The 22,938-nt window shown below is 44.8% G+C and overlaps 1 protein-coding gene across 1 annotated transcript; it reads left to right on the plus strand.

Annotated features, from left to right (window-relative positions):
* The first annotated feature begins 6,833 nt into the window (after positions 1-6,833).
* Positions 6,834-12,190, plus strand: LOC116505055 (zinc finger protein 501-like). The gene is made up of 2 exons (XM_032212367.1): positions 6,834-7,126; positions 10,529-12,190. Exon 2 carries the CDS (start codon positions 10,574-10,576, stop codon positions 11,606-11,608), a length of 1,035 nt encoding a protein of 344 aa, XP_032068258.1. The 5' UTR covers positions 6,834-7,126; positions 10,529-10,573; the 3' UTR covers positions 11,609-12,190.
* The last annotated feature ends 10,748 nt before the right edge of the window (positions 12,191-22,938 follow it).

The raw sequence follows: 22,938 nt of genomic DNA on the forward strand, positions 1-22,938 counted from the left end.
AGACTCCAGAGGCTTTCCAGAAGCCTGGAGAGGGCGAAAACAGCCTCCCCCGGCTTTCCGGTTGGCCCGCTGGGGCCGTTTTTCGCCCTCTCCAGTCTCCTGAGACTTTCCTGAAGCCTGGGGAGGGTGAAAAATCATCTGGCCGGTGCGCACATGCAGGCTGTAGCTGATGACTGGCATGCCACCAAATATGGCTCCACGTGCCATAGGTTCGCCATCATGGCCTATTCATTGGCTGACCTTGTTACCATGTCTCTGCCAGTCATGAATATTCTGACAAATCTGGTTTCCCTATTGACTTTGCTTGTCAGAAAGTCGCAAAAGATGATCACGGGGACACTGCCACCATCACCAATAGGAGTCAGTTGCCAAGTATTTTAATTACATGACAATGGGGATGCAACATTTGTAAGTTACAATTCACTTTTTTCAGTGCCATTGTAACTTTGAATGATCACTAAATGAACTGTTGTAAGCCGAGGACTACCTCTACTTTTTGGTATTCCTTTTAGGAGATTGGTGGTCTGGTGTATAGCTTAAGCCACGTCCTTCTGTTTTGGATGAGCAAATGCAAAATAATCTTTACTGGCTGTTTCCATCGTCAAAATCATGTTCAAAAATTCTGTCCAAACAGGCTGCATTGTGTGCTATTTTTAATCAGCCCAACTGTGAGAAGAGTACTCAAACCAGAAATACCCTCTCCCTGAGTGAACATTTTTATAATAAGCAGGATCCTTGAATTTATGTATTCTGCTACATTGTGAGTCACTTAACAAGCCAGAGTTGGCTATATTTACACACTGCATAAAATTTAAACCGTGGTCTCCAATAAGCTAAGCATTCTAGCGCACTAACTCCAAATCAGAAAACTTCATAATTTATCATGATACATGAACCGAGACAGAAGTTTTATTTGTTTTTTTTTCCTGGATTGGGAATTTCCTCCTTTGCTAGTATGTTCTATACTTTTTCCAATGCATTTTGGAAAGAAAAATTAGACTCCATAAAAAAAAATCTAGCCATACATCTTAAGATTCTTTCAGTGGAACCTTTGAAAAATGGTTTCTAAAAAGATAAGCAGGTGAGCAGAATTGTGATGTTTGGCTCTTATGCTTACTTGTATCCGTAACAATATTGCTTTGTTTAATTCTGGCTTCAGTCTGAATCCAAGACATTTTTAGAGCACTGGCAATGTTTTTTGAGATTTCTTCTATGCTCTGCATTTGTTGCAGAATTGTTGCTTTATAACTCCTTTGGCCGAGGCTGTTTTATGGGGAATATTAGTCCAACCATGGGAGTGATTTCTTCATGGTCTGCTGGTAACCATTCTCTGTGAAAGAATTAAACCAATTCATGAAAGATAGGACTTGGCAGCTCCAGGTTATAATCTTTAGATACTATAAGTATCTTCAGATACTTAGAATCTCAGATACTTGGGCTTGCAGGCTTTCCCCATAGCCCTTCAGCCACTAACAAATGCTTCAGCAAATATGTCTGATCTAATCAGGCTATACCAGATAGGTTGGTGGTCTGAAGGTGATGCAGCCAATTGAAGAAGGTTTTGCTCCTCAGAAAAGGGAATGAGAGACTTATATCATCCAGTGGCTTTATGAAATACGATCTGGGCAAATTCCCTGAGCTTTGAGCCCCTTTGATATATTGGATTTACCTCTAAGATGCCTTGCACAGGCTTCTTGGCCTTAATAACTGAAGCATAGAAAGGATTTGCAATTTACATGGAAGTAGTCCTTGATTTTTTAGGGACACGGTGGCTCAGTGGCTAAGACGCTGAGCTTGTCAATCAGAAAGGTTGGCAGTTCCGCAGTTTGAATCCCTAGTGCTGAGTAACTGAATGAGCTCCCATTACTTGTCCAGCTTCTGTCAACTGAGCAGTTCGAAAGCATGTAAAAATGCAAGTAGAAAAATAGGAACCACCTTTGATGGGAAGGTAACAGCATTCCGTGCGCCTTCGGCGTTTAATCATACCGGCCACATGACCACCGAGACGTCTTTGGACAGCGCTGGCTCTTTGGCTTTGAAACAGAGATGAGCACCGCCCCCTAGAGTCGGGAAGAACTAGGACATACTGTATGTGTGAAGGGAATCTTTACCTCTACATCCTTGATTTACAACAACTAAGAGCAGAATTTCCATTGCTAAGCAAAACAGTTCTTAAACAAACTGTGCTCAATTTTTATGATCATTTTTTGCCACAATTAAGCAAATCACTGCAGTTGAGTGAATTATGGGATCATTAAACAATCCAGATTCCCAAATGGACTTTAAATGTTAGAAACCAATTGGGAAGGTCGTAAGTGGTGATTACACAAGAGCATTTTTACACAGCTGCCATTGCCCTCCCCCCAAATAATGCCCTCCCCCCCTAAAACTGGTCTTTCAAAAAGCAGGTGAAAATGACTAGAGAAAGATTTTATTCTTTCAGTCAATCTCATTTGGATTGTTTTAAATCAAGCAAGGAACAAAAATAATTTATCTGTGAAATACTACTACCTTACTATAGGTAGCCCTTGACTTACAACCACAATTGAGCTGAAAATGTATGCTGCTAAGTGAGACATTAGTTAAGTGAGTTTTGTCCCATTTTGCAATCTGTCTTGCCACCATTGTTAAAGTGAAACTGCATTTGCTAAGTTAGCAACACGGTTGCTAAATGAATCTTGCTTCCCCATCAACTTTGTTTATCCCAAGGCTGCAAAACGCGATTCCATGAATCCGGGACATTGCAACCATCAGAAATGCATGCCAGTTGCCAAGCCTCTGAATGTTGGTCAGATGGCCATGGGGATGCGGCAACCGGTTGTGTGAAAAATGGTAATAAACCACTTTTTTTCCAGTTCTGTTGTAACTTTGAATGGTCACTAAACAAATTGTTGTAAGTTGAGGACTGCCAATATTATCAACAACCCTACAGCACGGGATGGCAAAGGTTTAAGGAAAGAATGGAGAGAGCCCTATCAAGGGATGAGAATCGGTGGTAATTCTTGCCAAAGGGAATGTAGACTCCCTGAAGTTAAAGTGGAGCTCAACTGTTCCAGTGAGATGGAAGAGAAACAGAGGCCAAAAGTCTCTAATTACATAAGGAACAAATATTTTGCTCCAGCAACAACTCACATGTACAGCAATCAGTGTCACAACTTTGAAACACATTGTATAGAAGCCAACATTTCACAAAAGATGCAACGGGAAATGGAGGGAGGGGGAAAGTTTTCAGGCATGAGGACAGATTGGACCACACGTTGTGTGTTTTGTGAGTGAAGCAATAATCTCATTACCAGGATATTACACACACACCCATCACCACCTGATCACTCAATAATATTTTTTTTCAATTTGGGGGGCCTGGGGAACTTTTCAATGCTGCTATTAGAAAACTGAGACAAATCATTGTAAGTCAAGGACTATGTGTAATTAACCCAAATTCATCTACTGGTTTTGCATGGCTGAGGATGGCCTTGAGCCCTGGCATCCAAGGGCTGCCAAGGGTTTGACCACCATGCCACACTGTCTTGGTTGGCCAGCATACACAGTAGGTGGGCTTACTGGGTGGTCAGATATTAGTATTGGAAGCACGCTACTTTAAATCTGAAGGATATTTGCCTCACAACGAGAGACACTTATGGGTGTACTCCACTACTGATTTTAGATGGGCCCTGGAGAAAAAACACCCATGGAAATAATCTGAAATGAGATCAATTACTGGCAAATCAGGAAGGTGGGTTGCATACTTTTATATTTAAAACATCTTGGCTCTCTTTAAAAAATCTTGGTTCTCCTTGGCCTCTACACTAGAGAGATCTCAAACTAAAGGACTGCAAAGAATCTAAATTTGAAGTTGCAGCCACAAATAATGCTGGACTAGATGAACCACTGGCTTGGAAAGCAGGAGGACTTGGAAGTTAAGCAGGTTGGTTTCCTGATAGTTTCTAGTTTGACATTCAGATGACTGACAGGTCTGGAAACCGATCTGAACCTTTTGAATTGTCCAGGCAGCCTTCCAAGGGTCCCAAATTCCATTGGCAGTAACAATTATTTGCAGGATTCACCCCAAAACTACATGTTTCACAGGTTCATGAATCTCACTTAGTCATAATGTGGTTTGCTTGGTTTGGATTTGCATATTTCCCAAAGGCACTAGGAGGAGGTGTTGAGTTCAAGTCCTGGCTTAGCCATGGAAATCAGCTGGGTGACTTTGGGCTAGTCCCTCTCTCAGCCCAACTCACCTCACAGGTAGTGGTTGAGAGGGAAATAGGAAGGTGTGTTAGATATACTTGCTGCCCTGAGTTATTTGTAAAAAATAATAATGAGATACAAATAAGTAAGTAAATGCACCAACAAAAATGTGTATAGTCAAGGCTATGGTTTTCCCAGTTGCAATGTATGGCTGTGAAAGTTGGACAATAAGGAAGGCTGAGCACCAAAGAATTGAGGCCTTTGAACTATGGTGCTGGAGAAGACTCCTGCGAGTCCCTTGGACTGCGAGGCAATCAAACCAGTCAGTTTGCCTAGAGGAGATCAACCCTGACTGCTCTTTGGAAGGCCAGATCCTATAGATGAAACTTAAAATACTTTGGCCAGCTAATGAGAAGGAAGGACTCACTGGAAAAGAGCCTCATGCTGGGAACGATTGAGGGCAAAAGAAGAAGGACAGAGAATGAGGTGACTGGATGGAGCCATGGAAGCAGTAGGTGTGAGCTTAAATAGACTCCAGAAGATGGTAGAGGACAGGAAGGCCTGGAGGAATGTTGTCCATGGGGTCGCGATGGGTCGGACACGACTTCGCAACTAACAAGACTGGACAAGAAACCTGGGCTGCCAAAATTCAGATGATCGCTAGATGGCAGCAACACGCTTAAAAGAGGATGGGACAAGAATCAGAGAGTGGAAGCTTTAAAGAGAATGATCCAACTTTAAGTGTATAAGTTCTCCCTCCTTCAAGCTTTCCAGAAAGTCAGCCCTATGAGATGCAGTAATTCAATGAATTTCTACAGTGGGGAAACCTGGAAACTTAATTCAATAGGCAATTAAAAAATAAGGGCTTCAAGACCTTTATGATCTTGAAAAATAGGTGTTTAATTTAATTGAAGTCCATAAATTGAGTCAGTTTGGTGTAGTCTTTTTCAAATTGGAAATGGAATATTCTTTATTGGCCAAGTGTGATGGGACACACAAGGAATTTAGACATAAGTTAGTGCCATTATGTGTTTAGCAGAGTGATAGCATGGGGGGTGGGAATTGTGTGTCTAGTAGTTGTTTTGGCATGCAATGCCCTATAATGGCATACCGAGGAGAAACTTGGCCACTTTAAGATATATGGACTTCAACTCCCAAACGGGAGGAATTGACTTTCCATGTTAAAGTTTCACAACTTCAACTTTAAATTGTCTGCTGTGGACCTCACCTCATTCCTAAGAGGTCCATAAAGGGGGCATGCATAAGATCACCAGCAGGCCTACCATCCCTGTCCTACTGTCCCCATTTACTTGTATTCATTTCCTTTGTCCATGTCCATGTTCATACTTATGCCTGCTGTCTCATACATGTTTGACAAACAAACAAAGGGACGAAGTTTGAAAAATACTGTTCTAGAGATTAAAGATACTAGATTAGAAACTGGGAGACCAGGAATTCTAGACATGAAGTCAGCCTAGTGATTATTATTTTCTCTCGGTCCAACCCACCTTGCAGGGAGGTTGTTCTGGGGGGAAAGAGGAGGAGGGAAGTGGATGTACGCTTCCTTGAGCTGCACAAGATAAATGCGAGATATAACTCCAGCAAAAATCACTACACTTTATTTGAACTCTTCCTCTTCCAAAATAACTAATCAGGCCTCCCCAGAAAGGTTTGAAGGGAGCACAAGTGCGAACCCTTTTTGCTATCTTCCGGCATTTCTGCTCCCCTCGGATGCATAAGGGCCTTGACCGCTCCCCACGCAGCCCTATGGATTATCACAATTCATATCAAAATATCTGTTATATACTAGAGGTTTCAATGTTAACATTATAACTAAATAGAATAACAGAGTTGGAAGGGACCTTGGAGGTCTTCTAGTCCAACCCCCTGCCTACGGAGGAAACCCTATACCATTTCAGACAAATGGCTATCCAGCAACTTCTTAAAGACTTCAAGTGTTGGGGCATTCACAACTTCTGGAGGCAAGCTGTTCCACTGATTAATTGTTCTAACTGTCAGGAAATTTCTCCTCAATTCTAGGTTGCTTCTCTCCTTGATTAGTTTCCACCCATTGCTTCTTGTTCTGCCCACAGGTACCTTGGAGAATAGTTTGACTCCCTCTTCTTTGTGGCAACCCCTGAGATATTGGAACACTGCTATAATGTCTCCCCTAGACCTTCTTTTCATTAAACTAGACATACCCAGTTCCTGCAACCGTTCTTCATATGTTTTAGCCTCCAGTCCCCTAATCATCTTTGTTGCTCTTCTCTGCACTCTTTCTAGAGTCTCCACATCTTTTCTACATCGTGGCGACCAAAACTGACTGCAGTATTCCAAGTGTGGCCTTACCAAGGCATTATAAAGTGGTAGCAACACTTCACGTGGTCTTGATTCTATCCTCTGTTTATGCAGCCTAGAACTGTCTTGGCTTAGGGGATGGGGGGGAGGGGAGACTTCGGCGTCGAGCTCGATTTAAACCGGGACTCATGGTGCATCCACAGCCACGCAGCCGAGCCTGAGATCGGCTGCCGCGAGAGGGCTCCCTCGGTGGAAGAAGCGGCTCGCCCTCCGCCTCGCTTGCTTCGCCCTCCTCCCTCGCCGCCGAGGTTGGGCTTCCAGGTTAGGCGCGGGCGCCGTTTCCTGCCACTCCTCCTCCTCCACTGCCAGCTCCGCAGCCCCGGGCGCTTGCAAGGTTTTGCAGGCGGTCCGCGCCCGGCAGGAGACTCGGATGTGGAGTCGGGGCAGCGACTGACTTGCAGAACCACGGCGCGAGCGTCTGGACTCTGGAGCGGCGGGTGCCTGTAATCCTTCCGTCCCCGGTCTCCGCCGTGAGCGCAAAACGACAGGCAAGGGCTCCCTTTTCCATACGAGGAAAGGGAGGGATTCCGGCGCCTGGTCCTTTCTGCTCTGGTCGCCTTCCGCGCGAGCGATGCAAGTAAGCAAGCCTTGGCTCTCCCCCTCTGTGTGTTTGTGTGTTTGTGTGTTTGGTCCTCAGACAACCGGCTGCTCCCTCAGCTGGATGCAAATAACGAGGAGGAGAGCAGAGCTTAACGCCACCTGCGCCCGGGAGCCTTTCAATATGGCCCTGGGGTGCCTTTTGTCTATGAAGACTTGCTTTGCCTGGAGCAGGGGTGTCCAAACTTGGGAACTTTAAGACTTGTGGACGTCGGAATTCTGGGAGTTGAAGTCCACAAGTCTTAAAGTTCCCAAGTTTGGACACCCCTGGCCTTGGGTTTCTCCTTCTCTGGAGCCCTTAAAGGGACAGAAGCTTGCTCAGTGAGAAAAACCCAGTCTTATTATTAGTTTCAGTAGCCCGGAGACTCACAACACTATTGTGGAGTAGTGCAGGTAGCCTTGTCTACTTACAACCACAATTGAGCCCAAAATTTACTGATTTTAAATGAGACATTTTGTTAAGTTAGTTTTGACCCATTTTACGACCTTCCTTGCCACCGTTGTTAAGTGACTCACTGCCGTTGATAAGTAATGCAGTTGTTACTTCCCCATTGACTTTGCTTATCAGAAGGTTGCAATAGAGGGGATCACATGACCTTGGGACATAGCAATGGTCATAAGTATGAATCAGTTGCCAAGCTTTTCAGGGTCTGGAAAGGGGTCCCCTTCAATGCACATGTGTTGGGACATGTGAGACATGTGACCCCTGAGAATTGCGGGGTCAAGGCAGTGGGCGGAGTGCAGGTGAGGAGGCAGGTCGATGTAGAAGTAGCAGCCCTGGTAGAGGAAATGGCCAGAGAGTAGGAGTAGGAATAGAATTGGAATAGGAATAGGAATAGAATTGGAATATAGAATAGAATAGAACAGAATAGAACAGCATTCTTTATTGACCAAGTGTGATTGGACCCACAAGGAATTTGTCTTTGGCGCATATGCTCTCAGTGTACATAAAAAGACAAGATACATTTGTCAAGAATCATAAGGTACAGCACTTAATGATAGTCATAGGGTACAAATAAGCAATCGGGAAATAATCAGTATCAATATAAATTGTAATGATGCAAGCAACAAAGTTACAGTCCTGCAGTCATAAGTGGGAGGAGATGGGTGATAGGAATGATGAGCAGACTAATAGTAATAGTAATGCAGTCTTAGTGGATGGTTTGACAGTGGTGAGGGAATTATTCGTTTAGCAGAGTGATGGCGTTTGGGGAAAAACTGTTCTTGTGTCTAGTTGTCTGGGTGTGCAGTGCTCTATAGTGTCATTTTGAGGGTAGGAGTTGAAACAGTTTATGTCCAGGATGCAAGGGGGTTTGTAAATATTTTCATGGCCCTCTTTTTGACCCATGCAATGTACAGGTCCTCAATGGAAGGCAGGTTGGCAGTAATTGTGTTTTCCGCAGTTCTGATCATCCTTTGAAGTCCGTGTCTGTCTTGTTGGGTTGCAGAACCAATCCAGACAGTTATGGAGGTGCAGATGACAGACCCAATAATTCCTCTGTAGAACTGAATCAGCAGCTCTTTGGGCAGTTTGAGCTTCCTGAGTTGGAAAGAACATTTTTTGTTCTGCATTTTTGATGTTAGGTGTCCATTTTAGGTCTTGAGATATGAGAGAACCTAGAAATTTGAAGGTCTCTACTGTTGATACTGTGTTGCCTAGTATTGTAAGAGGTGGTGGTATGGGAGGGTTTCTCTTAAAGTCTACCACCATTTCTACGGTTTTGAGTGTGTTCAGTTCCAGATTGTTTCGGTCACACCACGAGGCTAGTTGTTAAAACCTCCCATCTAGATGCGGTTTCATCGTTGTCTCGAATGAGACCAATCACTGTGGCATAGAAAGAGTCTGAAAAACCATTAAAAGAGAGCGTGGGTGTGCTTGGCGGAGGGAAAGTTTGTCAATAGGCAGATTTTCTAATATGATCACAGGTGGTCCTTGACTTACAGCCGCAACTGAGCAAAATTTCCATTGCTAAGCAAGGTGGCTGTTAAATGAGCTTTGTCACATTTTGCAACATTTATGCTACAGTTGTTAAGCAGATCATGTGGTTGTTAAGTGAATCTGGCCTCCCTCATTGATTTTTGCTTGTTGGAAGCCAACTGGGAAGGTTACAAATGGTGATCACATGAGCCCAGGACAATGCACCTGTCATAAACACAGGCCAGTTGCTAGGAGCCTGAGTCATTTTATCATGTACTAGGGCACGGGTGTCAAGCGTGCAGCATCACATTGCTGTCACATGACGTTTCTCCGCTTTGCGGAGCTAGGGTAGGCATGGCCTGTGCATGACGCATCTGGTCCGCAGGCCACCAGTTTGACAAGCCTGTATTAGGGCAGGGGTCAGCAAACTGTGGCTCTGGAGCTGCATGTGGCTCTTTCCTCCTTCTGCTGCGGCTCCGTCACTGGTCGGCACCACAATTTTGAGAGGAGCTTCCAGTGGGGGGGGGGGAGAAGCACAATGCGCCAGGAGAAGACTCTATGGTAAGGGGAGGGTTTTCCAGTTGTCTCCACAATTGATTGGGCTTTCGGTTATGACAGGTAGAGGAAAAAGGATGCTGCGCTAGGAGGAGACTCTATGGTGGGAGAACTGAACTTCCGGTCAGCTCCAGAACTGAACAGGGGGCTTCCGGTTAGGACCTTTGTGGCTCCCGGTGTTTTCTTTTCTGTGGGAAACTGGTCCAAATGGCTCTTTGAGTGTTTAAGTTTGCTGACCCCTGGACTAGGGGAATGCTGCAGTGGTTATAAGTGGGGAAAAATGTTTTTCTCAGTGCTATTGTAAATTCAAACGGTCACTAAACGAATGGCTTTAAGTAGAGGATTACCGTATTTTTCGGAGCATAAGACACACCTTTCCCCCCACAAAAAGAGGGTGAAAATCTGGGTGCGTCTTATACACTGAATACAGCATTTTTGACCTCCCGAAACTCCGCCCCCTTTGCAAAAATGAACGTGCAGAGGGTTTGGGAGGCCTGCAAAGTACTCCTGGGGGCTGGGGAGGGCAAAAATGAGTGAAAAATGGGCTGTTTTTTGCTTGGTTTGCCCCCCCCCCCCATCTCCACTCTACAAGCCTCCTAAAGGTTATGCATGCCCCCTTTTTGGGGCAAAAAAACTGGCTTTTTTGGCTTGTTTTTGCCCCCACCGCAGCCCCCAGGAGTACTTTGCAGGCCTCTCAAACTCTCTGCATGCTGTTTTCACAAAAAACAAGGTGTGCAGAGGGTTTGGGAGGTCTGCAAGAATGCAAAACCTTTTTTTTTTCAAATGTACCTCTTCAAAATCTTGGTGCGCCTTATACTCCGAAAAATATGGTACCTGTATTGTTTTCGACACAAATATTTGTTTGGAATTTATGCGGCTTTGTGATTTGTTGTTGCTGTCTTTGAACAGGTTATGGGAATGCAGGTGTAACCTGGAAGAAGAGCTCTCCGTTTCATGATGCCTCCAAAAAGGTCCAGAGGAAAACTTCCTCAGATATCCACCCATAAAAGACGCCTGAAGAGTCGGTGGAAGTTGGAAGAGCAGCAGAAGAGCCCGCTTTTGGGAGAGGAGAAAGGGAAAGTGGGCACCCCCAACAAAAGGGCCAGGAAGCGTAAGGGCACCACTGCCCCCCAGAGAAGGTACTCGGGGCAGAACCCTAACATCTGCACGGAGTGCGGGCAAACCTTTGCGCAGGCTTTGGATTTGGTGAGCCACCAGAGAATCCATGCCGGAGAAAAGCCCCATAAATGCTCTGAGTGCGGGAAAGCCTTCAGCCTCAGCTCCAACCTGAGCAGGCACCAGAGGATTCACACAAGGGAGAAGCCCTATCTTTGCTCGGAGTGTGGGAAAAGCTTTGCAGACAAGTCGTCTTTGGAGCAACACGTGCGAACCCACTCGGGGGAGACCCCCTTCCAGTGTATTGACTGTGGGAAAATGTTCAGCCAGAGTTCCCACGAGAAGAGGCCTCCGAAGAGCCCCCCGGGGAAATGGCAGAGCCGTTGCGCTGCTGCCCCAGAGACTCCTGTGGTCACCCCCAGCTCAGCTCAGCTCGGCCGCGCTCAAAGACCCGGAGTTTCCAAGAAGCAGGACTCTCCCTTCGAAATCCCGCACACATGCGCCGAATGCTGGCAGAGTTTCAATCAGACTTCAGACCTGGTCAAACACATGCGCATCCACACGGGCGAGAAGCCCTTTGAGTGTAGCCACTGCGGGAAGTGCTTCAACGTCAGCTCCAACCTCATCCGGCACAAGAGGATCCACACAGGAGAGAAGCCGTACACCTGCTCCGTCTGCGGGAAGAGCTTCACCGACAAATCCACCCTCACCCAGCATAACCGCATCCATACGGGAGAGAAGCCGTACACCTGCAGCTACTGCGGGAAAAGCTTCAGCCGGAGTTCTCACCACAAGAGACACCAGCGGATCCACGCGGGAGAAAATCCCGTCTCTCTCCTGCCTCTCTGGCCTTATCCTAACCCGATGTACTGAGGGCCCTTCTATTGGGCGAGGCAGAATTTCTACTAGACATTTCCAGCAGATGGTTCAACCGGGGTTTTACATGGTTGGTGTTTGGATCCAGGGCAGGAATGGTGTTTCGGATCTGCTGTAGGGCACACTCACTCGACTTATCAGTCACTCTCACACTGTGAGACTTGGAAAAGATGTAGTAGTTTCTTTAAGATATTGTTGACCGGCATGCGAGTGGTGCAGTGGCTTAGAGTGGAGCTCTCGCCTCACAATCAGGAGGCTGTGAGTTCAATCCTGGGTAGAGGCAGATATTTCTGTGGGCACATTGAAAATATATCTACTGACTATAACTCCACATTGGTGACAGGAAGGGCATCCGGCCAGTAAACACTCAGCTCCATTCAGTTCCACTGCGCAAGGGATTATGGGGTCGTTAAAAGATTATGATTGTTCACCATCATGCCACGGCAAACCTAAAACACCTTTCCCATTTTAGATGGGAAGGCTATACAGGTAGCCCTCGTTTAGCGCCCACCTTGTTTGGAATGATTAAAGTGATTAAAAAAAAGAACTAGTCACGATCAATCCTTGCATTTACAACCTTTGCAAGTCAGTAAAGCAAAGGAAAACTGAAGTAAGATCACAAGAACACTTTCACAGTGATATTTCACAACCGCATGGCTTAACAACTGAGTTGGCCGGTCCCAATTGTGGTTGCTAAATTAAGAGCCATAATGGCACAGTGGTTAGAGTGCAGCATTGCAGGCTAATTCTACCGACTGCCAGGAATTCGATCCTGACCTGCTCAAGGTTGACTCAGCCTTCCCTCCTTCCGAGGTGGATAAAATGAGTGTCCAGATTGTTGGGGGCAAAAGGTTGACTCTGTAAACCACTTAGAGAGGGCTGTAAAAGCACTGTGAAGTGGTATATAAGTTTAGGTGTTAATTGCTAAACAAGGATTACCTGTACATTCTATTATTTACTTCACATGGATCTAAACGGCCTAAGATGAACACTCACATTCCATGACAGAGGGAGAGAAAGGTTTGAATTTTCATCTGCCAAAGCCAATATCCTTTCCACGAATGGGATTGGATGCTCTTTCACCAAAATTCTTTTTGCTTCTCTTTTGCAGGGATTCCTGCTCTATCTGGACTTTTCCTTCCAGAAATTCTCTTGTTTTGTCAAAGGCATCTCAAATATGCAGACAGATTTTGTAACTGTTAATAGAATATTATTGTAATTTAATAAACAGGTTTAATGCATGATGTTTATGAATCTAATTGGTGCTGCTGCACTGAGTATGTGATGGAGACAGTTTGATTTAGTAACTAAATCACTGTGCTAGAAAACAGGAAATTGTGAGTTCTAGTCCTGGCTGAGGCCAGCTGCCCGACTTTGGGCCAGTCCCTCTCTCTTTGCCTTCGAAGGAGGCAGTAAGGGCAGAATACTTCTGAAAAACCTTGCCAAGAAATCTGCAGGGATTTGTCCAGCCCATCTCCAGGAGTCAACAATGACTCAAAGGCATGCACACTTAAACCCACCCACACCAGAGGAGGTATTCAGCTAGTTCTGACAGGTTCTGGACAACCGGTAGCGGAAATTTTGAGTAGTTTGGAGAACCTGCAAATAAGCTGTCCCCACCCCCGATGCCTCCAAGCTGATTTTCTTTTGTTGCCCTGAATAGGAGAATGGAGCTGGAAAGCAGGTTAGTAAGGTGGGGAGGGAATGGGGATTTTGCAGTATCCTTCTCCCAGGAGTGGGGAGTGAATATGCATTTTGCAGTATCCTTCCCCTGCTACGCCCACAAAGCCATGCCCACAGAACTGGTAGTAAAAATTTTGAATCCCACCATTGACATATACACACACACATGCACATAAACAGAAAACCATCATAAATATGAATCTGTTGCCAAGCATCTGAATTTTGATTACATGATCTTGGGGATGCTGCAACCGTCATAAGTGTGAAAAAATGGTCATAAGTCACTTTTTTCAGTGCTGCTGCAACTTCAAACGTTCACTAAATGAACTGTTGTAAGTCAAGGACTACCTGTAGTTAGTTAATTTTATTGGTAATAAAAATATGGCTAAATTTTATTTGTTAGTACCAAAAGGTGCTCCCAGACTCCTGATGTTTTGCTCCCATAAAGCAACATGGCTAGCCTCCTACAATACTAAAGAGGAATTGCATCATCACACCTTTCCTTAATCTGAAAGGTTGCCTCTGTCCTGAATAATCTGGGAGGGAAGAGAGAAACAAGATCATTCAAGCAGAACAGAATAACCATCTTGCTTGAACTTTGGGAGAATCTATGTGGACGATGGGACCAGCGGTGGTACTCAGCAGGTTCGGTCTGGTTCGCTTGAACCGGTAGTGGAAAGTGCGGATTGTGGCCAGCTGGACTTCGTGCACATATACATGCCAGAAACCGTTAGACCAGGTGACCTGTGCATGCCAGAAACTGGAAGGTCACCTTCCAGGTGTGTGCATGTGCGCTAGGGACCTGCTCTTCTGATTACCGCTTCTTCAACATGTGTGCGTACCAGTGGTGGGATACGACCGGTATTCGGGCGTACCGGTGCCTGCTGGGAGCACCAGGTACCGTTCCGGTGCGGTGCTCCGGAGGGCCCGCCCTCCTTATCTGTATTTGAGCCGATCAGGGCTTTCGCGCATGAAGAGTACAGCGTCTATGCGACGCTCTGCTGATCAGTTGGAGCGTCGCGGGTGGTAAGTACACATGCGCGTGCTGCACGCGTGCCTGTGGTGGACACCCGGCCCTGTTGCGTCCAACCGGTTGCAACGGGATCCGGAACCCACCACTGGTGCGCATGCTCCTGTTTCGGCAGTCAGTGTCGAAAAGGTTCGCCAACATTGCCTTAATGCTTTAACAGGAGGTGCTGTTTGGGAACAAGAGACTTTTTCAAAGGTGCTTTTTCAAGAGGCATCTGGACTTTCTGGCTTTTCTTTGAAGTCGTTTCGCTTCTTATGCGAGAAGCTTCTTCGGCTCTGACTGGATGGTGGGGAATGGAAGGTACCAGTCAGAGCTGAAGAAGCTTCTTGGATGAGAAGCGAAACGTCTTCAAAAGAAAAAAACGGAAAGTCCATTTGCCTCTTGAAAAAGCACCTTTGGGAGAACCATGACCTGGATGACTGAGAATCTCCACAGACAAGGGACTGCCTCCACGCAAAATCTTAAGTACTGCAGTGGGCTGATCTGTGTTGAAGCTGGGCCCTCTTTTGTGTAGACTCTAAACTCTGACCAATCCCAAGCACACATGAAGATCTGCTAACGAAATCCACTTACTTTCCCTGCAAGAATTCTGGGCCCAATAGCATTTATGAAACCATCAAAGAGGTTAGGGCTTGACTTTTTAAAAAAGAAAAGGCTTTTTGCCATTAGCAGATTCTGTAGGGAGCATGATAGGTTACAATGTTGTAATAACTAAATGAATAAATAAACTAATAAAGGTAGACCCTTAAAGCGTCCTTAAGGCTCGAGCCCAGACACATGCAGATAAAAAAGTCAACAATTAGCCCTGTTCACTCCAGGTGGCTTGAGGGAGGCGCAGGTAGAGTAGAGGGCTGACAGCAACCACAACAGCTTATGGGTTCTCTATTCCTGCCTTAGATCAAGAAGCCCACCATAATTTACATTTCATGGAGCAAACTCTAGTTAAAGTTGTCCCTAGCGCCAAACTATTTACTATTGTGCTAAGACGAATTTCATACCGAATAAACAAATGATATAGGTAGATTAAGCTCAAGAGGGCAATAACATCTCTTAAGAACACCTACACGAAAATAGGTAAAGGTAAAGGTTCCCCTCACCCATATATGCTAGTCATTCCTGACTCTAGGGGGCGATGCTCATCTCCGTTTCAAAGCCCAAGAGTCAGCGCTGTCCAAAGACGTCTCCGTGCTCATGTGGCCGGCATGACTAAACACTGAAGGCGCACAAAACGCTGTTACCTTCCTACCAAAGGTGGTTCCTATTTTTCTACTTGCATTTTTTTCGAACTGCTTGGTTGGCAGAAGCTGGGACAAGTAACGGGAGCTCACTCCATTACACGGCGCTAGGGATTCGAACCGCCAAACTGCCGACCTTTCTGATGGACAAGCTCAGCATCTTAGACCCTGCGCCACCAAATCCCGTACAAGAAAATAGTAAGATCCTTATCCAAAGATGCCTCTTCAGATCTGGAGGCAATATTTGCAGCAAGTTCAAAATTCCTTAATCTTGCCTCCTGCTTCCTCCTCCTCCCCCCAACACCACTTCTGAATGTAAGGATTGAACAACAGAGAGTTTCCCCTTCTTAGGCTTGGTCTGGACCTGCTGATGACCCAGGAAGTTTATCTCCTAATATCCTGGTCAAAGGACAGAGAGAGAGAGAGCAGTAATAATAGCCAGAGCCCCCTGGTGGTCACAACTCCCCCTTTGTCCAAGTCTACACATCCTTCTTAACCCTTATAAAGACTCTCCCCTAATTTGAGTAGGGATGCCTTAACCCCAGGGTTGTCCAAACTTGGGAACTTTAAGACTTGTGGACTTCAACTCCCAGAATTCCCCAGCCAGGGTTGAAGTCCACAAGTCTTAAAGTTCCCAAGTTTGGACTTAACCCCAACATAATGCTGGTCCCTGCTTGAGTTTTCAGTGCTGCTGCCAGAAGGAGAAAAATGTCTCTTGACCACGTGTTCTTTGACAATGTCAGAATTTGTGGCAGAAAAGTGGCAGAAAATCTAGGTCTAGGCAGGCTTATTTAAGTCAAAACAAGGCCTTCCCCCCCTCCCATTCCAATTCCTGCATGTTGCACCTTTCCCTGCTTTCACACAATTGAACAAACTGCTTGTGGGCAAAGAGAGCCAGTTTAGCGGTTAAGACATAGGCTACAAACCAGGAGACCATGAATTCAAGCCTGCTGGGTGATTTGGGGCAGGTCACCCCCTTTCAGCCCAACTCACCTCACAGGGTTGTTGTTGTGGGGACAATAAGAGGAAGAAGATCCGTGGGATATGTTCACTTTGTCAAGTTATTTGTAAAAATAATAAAGGCTCAAAGAAACAGTGCAATTTGCACTTGGCCTTCTAAAATTGGCTTCACAGAATAAGTTGGAAGGGACCTTGGAGGTCTTCTAACCCAACCCCCTGCTCAGACAGGAGACCCGATGATGGCTAACGTTTTCATCACTGCATGCCAAAAGTGTGCATGAGCGTGCACACACCCCCATAATGCAATGCATGCACAACCATCACCCTTGCTTACCCCTCCCTACCATGCAGGCACCCCCCACTTGCACACACGCCCCCCCCTGTGCTCCCCCAGTATGCACATGCTTCTCCTGCATTCATCCCACGCCCTTCACACGTGTGGCCGAGCCCCGAACACCAGCTGGCATGCGTGCATTCACGGTGGAGTTGAACTGGGGTGATTGCTGCCCGTGCCCACAGAGAGGGCTCTGCGTGCCACCTATGGCACACATGCCATAGGTTCCCCATCAGGTCCTTATAGCATTTCTGACAAATGATTATCCAAATGTCCAATCTCTTCTTCAAAATCTCCAGTGTTGGAGCACCCACAACTTGTTTGAGTTATTAATTGTTCTGTCAGGAAATTTCTTCTTAGTTCTTAGTTGGTTTACTCCTTGATTCATTTCCATCCATCACTTATTGTCCTGCCTTCAAAAGTTTTGTACAATAAAACTTTTATTACCCGCAGGTGCCTTAGAGAATAGTTTGACTTCCTCTTCTTTGTGGCAGGCCCTCAAATATTGGAAGACTGCTATCATGTCTCCCATGGTCATTCTTTTCCTTGAACTAGACATACCCAGTTCCTGCAGCCATTCTTCATATGTTTTAGCCTCCAGTCCCCTAATCATCTTTGTTGCTCTTCTCTGCACCCTTTCTAGAGTCTCCACATCTTTTTCATATTATGATGACCAAAACTGGACGCAATATTCCAAGTGTTAACCAAAGCATTATAAAGTGGTAGTAACACTTCGTGCGATCTTGATTCTACCCCTCTGTTAATGCAGCCTAGGACTGTGTTGGCTTGCACTGTGCCTGTTCCTTCCTGTCTCCAGCAGCATAGAGAGCTGAGGTGGCGCAGTGGTTAAATGCAGCACTGCAGGCTACTTCAGCTGACTGCAGTTTGGCTGTTCAAATCTCACCAGCTCAGGGTTGACTCAGCCTTCCATCCTTCCGAGGTGGGTAAAATGAGGACCCGGATTGTTGTTGGGGGCAATATGCTGACTCTGTAAACCACTTAGAGAGGGCTGAAAGCCCTATGAAGCGGTATATAAGTCTAACTGCTATTGCTACTGCTATTGCTATCCTTACAGCCTGAATGGGCCACACCAGATTTCTGCAGCCATAGCCTTATGGTTATTATAGTCAACAGCAGAATGTGACTGTAAGAAAATATAAACCAAATCCAACACACACGGACCCAAACCCCCTGTAATTACATCTATGGATTTCTCCTTGTGCCATATTTTTCTTTCCGTGTGGTTTTGGGTATGGTAAATTTTTATTTTATATTATTTTACGTTTCTTGGAAATTGATTAATAAAATCTATCTTGGGTGGGGGGAAGGGGCTCACCTCATGGGCATTTGGAGCACAGGAACTGTCTTACTGTAGTTTGTACCCACCAGAGGAACTGAACCCTTCCCCCACCCCACCCCCCAAGTCAGTTGGGCTATCCCAGATAGTGGCGAATAATAACCATTGAACAGGCCTGTTTAGCATGTGAAGAGCTTCTGTTGTAAAATGCATCTCTCTCCTAAAATCTACTTATGGAGCCCCGAGGAGGTTAGCTGGAGGCCACAAACTTCTCTTCCAAGAAGGAGTGGGGTTGTTGAAATTTTGTCAGTTTCCTGACTGAGAGCCAGTTTTTGCTTTTGTCAAACTTTACCTTCTGCCTTGTTTGTGCTGTTTGTGATGGGATGAATCTACAGATTAATTTACAGTACATGTTTGGCAAAAGAAATCCATTTGGTATTTTTAAAGCTGTGTTTTCTATCTTGCTAAGCTTCAGAAAGTCACTGAATATGTTTCACCCAAGATTAATCCTTTTCATAAAGACTGGCCCTTAGACATTTTTCAAGGTAGGGTGATGGTAGGAACCATTTCAGAGAATATGACAGCAATTCTGAAAGGAGACCAAAGATCCGTATGAATGCTGATTTTGACAAATTCTGGCTTTTCCAGGTTCCTTGGAACTGCAAAATTTTAAGGAACGCACAGGATAGTAGATGATAGAAGTTTAGAAGAACATGAGGAAGGAAATCTACTGATCTAAGAGTTTTGGTTTTAATACCATGTTTCCCTGAAAATAAGAGAGGGTCTTATTTTCTTTGGACCTCCAAAATAAGCGCTTGGCCTTAGTTTTGGGGAGGTCATTATTTTTGAGGTGAAGGAGGCAGTGAAGGTAGTCCACCTCATGGCTGCTGCTGTGTTGCAATATTTTCAGGGAGGGGTTATTTTTGGGAGGGCTTATTTTAGCACATGCACTCAAAAGCCCAATTCGGCTTATTATCCAGGGAGGTCTTATTTTCAGGGAAACAGGGAATACAGATGGCTCAATGGGAAAAGTATGTGGTAAAGAGAGTTGAAATTTACATTATATTATTATCACAATTTTTTAAAATAAAACGATGGGTCAGTGCTACATGACGCCAGAGAATTTATCTAAAATGTATAAAGTCATGGCAATTGTTGAAAATGTCAACAAAATAAAAGGGCATTTTATCATGCCTAGTGGATATCTAAAAAACAGTGGCTGCGTTTATTCATGGCATTACTCAAATATGATTGTATGTGGCAATTCAGCCACTGCCTTAGCATGCCATGGGAACTAGGCTGAACTATCCTATCCAGTCATTCTGGATATTTGTTTGAGAACACAATTGTGTTTTGGAAATATGGGTTTGAAATCTTAGCACTCCGTGTGAATCTAGAACAGCAGCTGCCTCTCATGCATTCAGTGTGTACAATAGCACTTTGTTTCTCTTTGAATAGGAAGTCCATTGGCACATTTTGTAAAAGATCTTGTGGTAACTATTTCACTTACATCAACCCCACATGGATAAAAGTTCCTTTTAAAACTTTGGATCAGTTTCTCCTTCAGCCTTTTCGGAAAAGTAATTTCATGAGATCTGCCTTCTTCCTTGTTGTTTTTGTCAAGTGTTGAGCAGGCAACTCAATCAGAATTCTTATTTCAACTCTCCTGCTCAATGTCAGTTCAAATGTCTTGCAAGAGTTATTCCTCACTTCCCTGCATTTGGGAGTGGCAGAGAAGGGGAGGCAGAGAAAAAGACCTCTTACCAAAAGAATGGCTTCCTTATCAACTCCTGTGTCTTCGCTTTTCAATTCCAAAAAAGCTTTAATCTTCATGAAAACAATAAAGTAACAATTACTGAATTATTATTCTCTCCAGAGAATATTGAATGAAAATATTCAAAAATGGGTGTTAAACACACACAAACTCTCTCTCTCTCTCTCTCTCTCACACACACACACACACACACACACACACACCACACTACACCACACCACACAGCAGCTATATACTGAACACGCAAGCCCAACCTCTGGGAAATGATTTTGTGAAAGATCTGTAACGTATTCCCCAAATTTTGAAAGCGCCCTGTCCATAAAAGGCTGTCTTCCCTGAGTTTGTCCACTTTTTTCACCTCTTCATTATAACAGAATAACAGGGTTGGAAGGGACCTTGGCAGTCTTCTAGAACATCTTCAAGTTGCCAAGGTTGGGAAACCCTGTTCTAGACCAATCTACTGCTCAAGCAGGAAACCCTATACCCGCGATGGGGAACCGAGAAACTGCTCTTCTGATTTCTGGTGCTGCCTCGTGTGCAAAGACCAGCTGCTCTTCCGGGTTCTGACACACACATGCATGTTCTGGTTTCGGCATTCAGTGCCAAAAGGTTTGCCAACACTGCCCTATACCATTTCAGACAACATGGTTGTCCAACGTCTTCTTAAAAACCTCCTGTGCTGGAGCAGCCACATCTGGAGGCACGTTGTTCCACTGATTAATGGTTCTAACTATCTGGAAATTTCTCCTTAGTTCTAGGTTGGTTCTCTCTCCTTCATTGATTTCCATCCATCCATAAGCTGTGTTGGTGGCTTGCACAAGCTCTCCTAAATTCAGCTTTTCTTGGAGGCCGATTGTTCAGCCGCTTCTCAAAAGGAATTCAGAATGTGATGCGACAAAGTGTTACTTGCTGTAACATAGGATAATAAATCTAACATAAATGAAGACAAAGGACTTGTGTGCTTGTGAAGGTAAAAAAAAATACCGTACTTAGATATGCTTTCAATATATAATATCAGGGTTGCCAAAATCTAGAGGACTTTTTTTTTTTGAGGTTTTGCCTTTGAGTCAGTTTTGACTCCTCACTGGGCATGTCCCTGCAGTTTTCTTGGCTAGATGCAGAAGTGATTTGCCCTTGCTATCTTCTTCAGATTGGCCCAAGGTCATCCAGCTGGCTTCGGGCTTAAGGGAGGACTAGAACCCCCAATGCAATAAAACAAAACAGAAAAACTGGAATGCATTGTTTTTTTTTTCTACTAAGGAGTCACTCAGCCCATGTTTCTGGGAAATAGTTTATTTAAGTTCACCTCTTGGTAATATCAAAGGCGCCTGCATGTAGTTTTCTTGCCAACATTATGGAAGTGATTAATTACTGAATGGCTGCCTTCCAGGGTATTACTCACCTTCCAGGTGTAGCCTACAGTCCTGGTTTTTATTGGTGGTTGTCCCATTCAAATGATATTGAATTATTTAAAACAAATCAATAAAGCAAATATAGGCTGTCCTCGATTAATGATCACACACTCAACAACCATTCAACAGGATTGAACCAGCGGCACTTACGGTAAGTCCTCAAAGAGGCTGCCATTCCAGAAGCACCACTGTCCCATGATTTGCTTATCTTACCTGCCAGCTTCCCAAAAGTACAGATAGTCCTCGTCTTACTTGCTAAGCCAGAAATTTGTTAAGTGAGTTTTGCCCCCATTTTACGATCTTTCTTGCCACAGTTGTTAAGTGAATCACTGCAGTTGTTAAACTAGGAACATGGTTATTAAGTGAATCTGGCTTCCCCATGGACTTTGCTTGTCAGAAGGTAGCAAAAGGGGATCCTATGACCCCGGGACACAGCAACCGTCATAAGCGGTTGCAGCTGCCAAGCGTCCGAATGTAAAGCATGTGACCACGGGGATGCTGCAAACGGTCATAAGTGTGAAAAATGATCATAAATCACTTTTTTCAGTGCCGTTGTAACTTGGAACGGTCACTAAGTGAACTATTGTAAGTTGAGGGCTACTTATAAAGCCTTTGGAAAGCCAGTTGGGAAGGTTGCAAATTATTCCTGTTGCTTTTTATTCCAGAGGTGCTCTCCTATAAAATATGAGATCCCAGGTATCTCACACTCCAGGCATAATGCACACAGCACATTCCAATGACTCTATTGAAAACATGCCCCATGGAAGGCTCAAATGTAGACTGCCTATTGCTAGCCATGGTGGCACAGTGGTTAGAGTGCAGTACTGCAGGCTACTGCTGCCGACTGCCTGTAATTTGGCAGTTGACTCAGCCTTCCATCCTTCCCTGGTGGGTAAAATGAGGACCCAGATTGTTGGGGGCAATTATGCTGACTCTGTAAACCGCTTAGAGAGGGCTGTAAAGCACTGTAAAGCGGTATATAAGTCTAAGTGCTATTGCAATGACAATTGCTAAAATTATTTTTCTTTCTTTCTCCCTGAATACATCTCAGTTCTCTTGGAAGTCAAAAATGCAGCAAAGGAGAATTGGCAAAAAGAAAAGGCAAAGTGACACATGTCCCAAAGGTGCTTTATGAAAAAGCAACTGGACTCTGTTTTGTTTGAAGATGTTTCACTTCCTATCCAAGAAGCTTCCTTAGTTCTGGCTGTCAAAACTGAGGAAGCTTCTTGGATGAGAAGCAATATGTCTTCAAGCAAAACAAAGAGAGTGCAGTTAACTTTTCAAAAAGCACCTTTGGGACAACCGTAACCTGGATGACTGAGAATTTCCATAGACGAAGTGACAGGTTATCTAACTTTTGAGTCCAGCAGACCAGTCTGTTTAGGGTTACACCTGAGAAGATCAACCGTAAAGGAAAGAGGAAAGAAATCCAAGCTACAACTAAGAATGAAACACCGATTGACGAGGAAGATGTACAACGTCATCCATGCATTCTCTCGAGTTGATAGTGGATAGTCCTTGACTTACAACAGTTCATTTAGTGACTGGTCAAAGTTACATGAACGTTTTTCACACTTATGACCATTGAAGCATCCCCATGGT

This window comes from Thamnophis elegans, chromosome 2, assembly GCF_009769535.1.
Source record: "Thamnophis elegans isolate rThaEle1 chromosome 2, rThaEle1.pri, whole genome shotgun sequence".
Classification (NCBI taxonomy): domain Eukaryota; kingdom Metazoa; phylum Chordata; class Lepidosauria; order Squamata; family Colubridae; genus Thamnophis; species Thamnophis elegans.

Coding starts and splice junctions, on each gene's coding strand:
- LOC116505055 (XM_032212367.1), top strand. CDS start 10,574: ATGATGCCTCCAAAAAGGTCCAGAGGAAAACTTCCTCAGATATCCACC.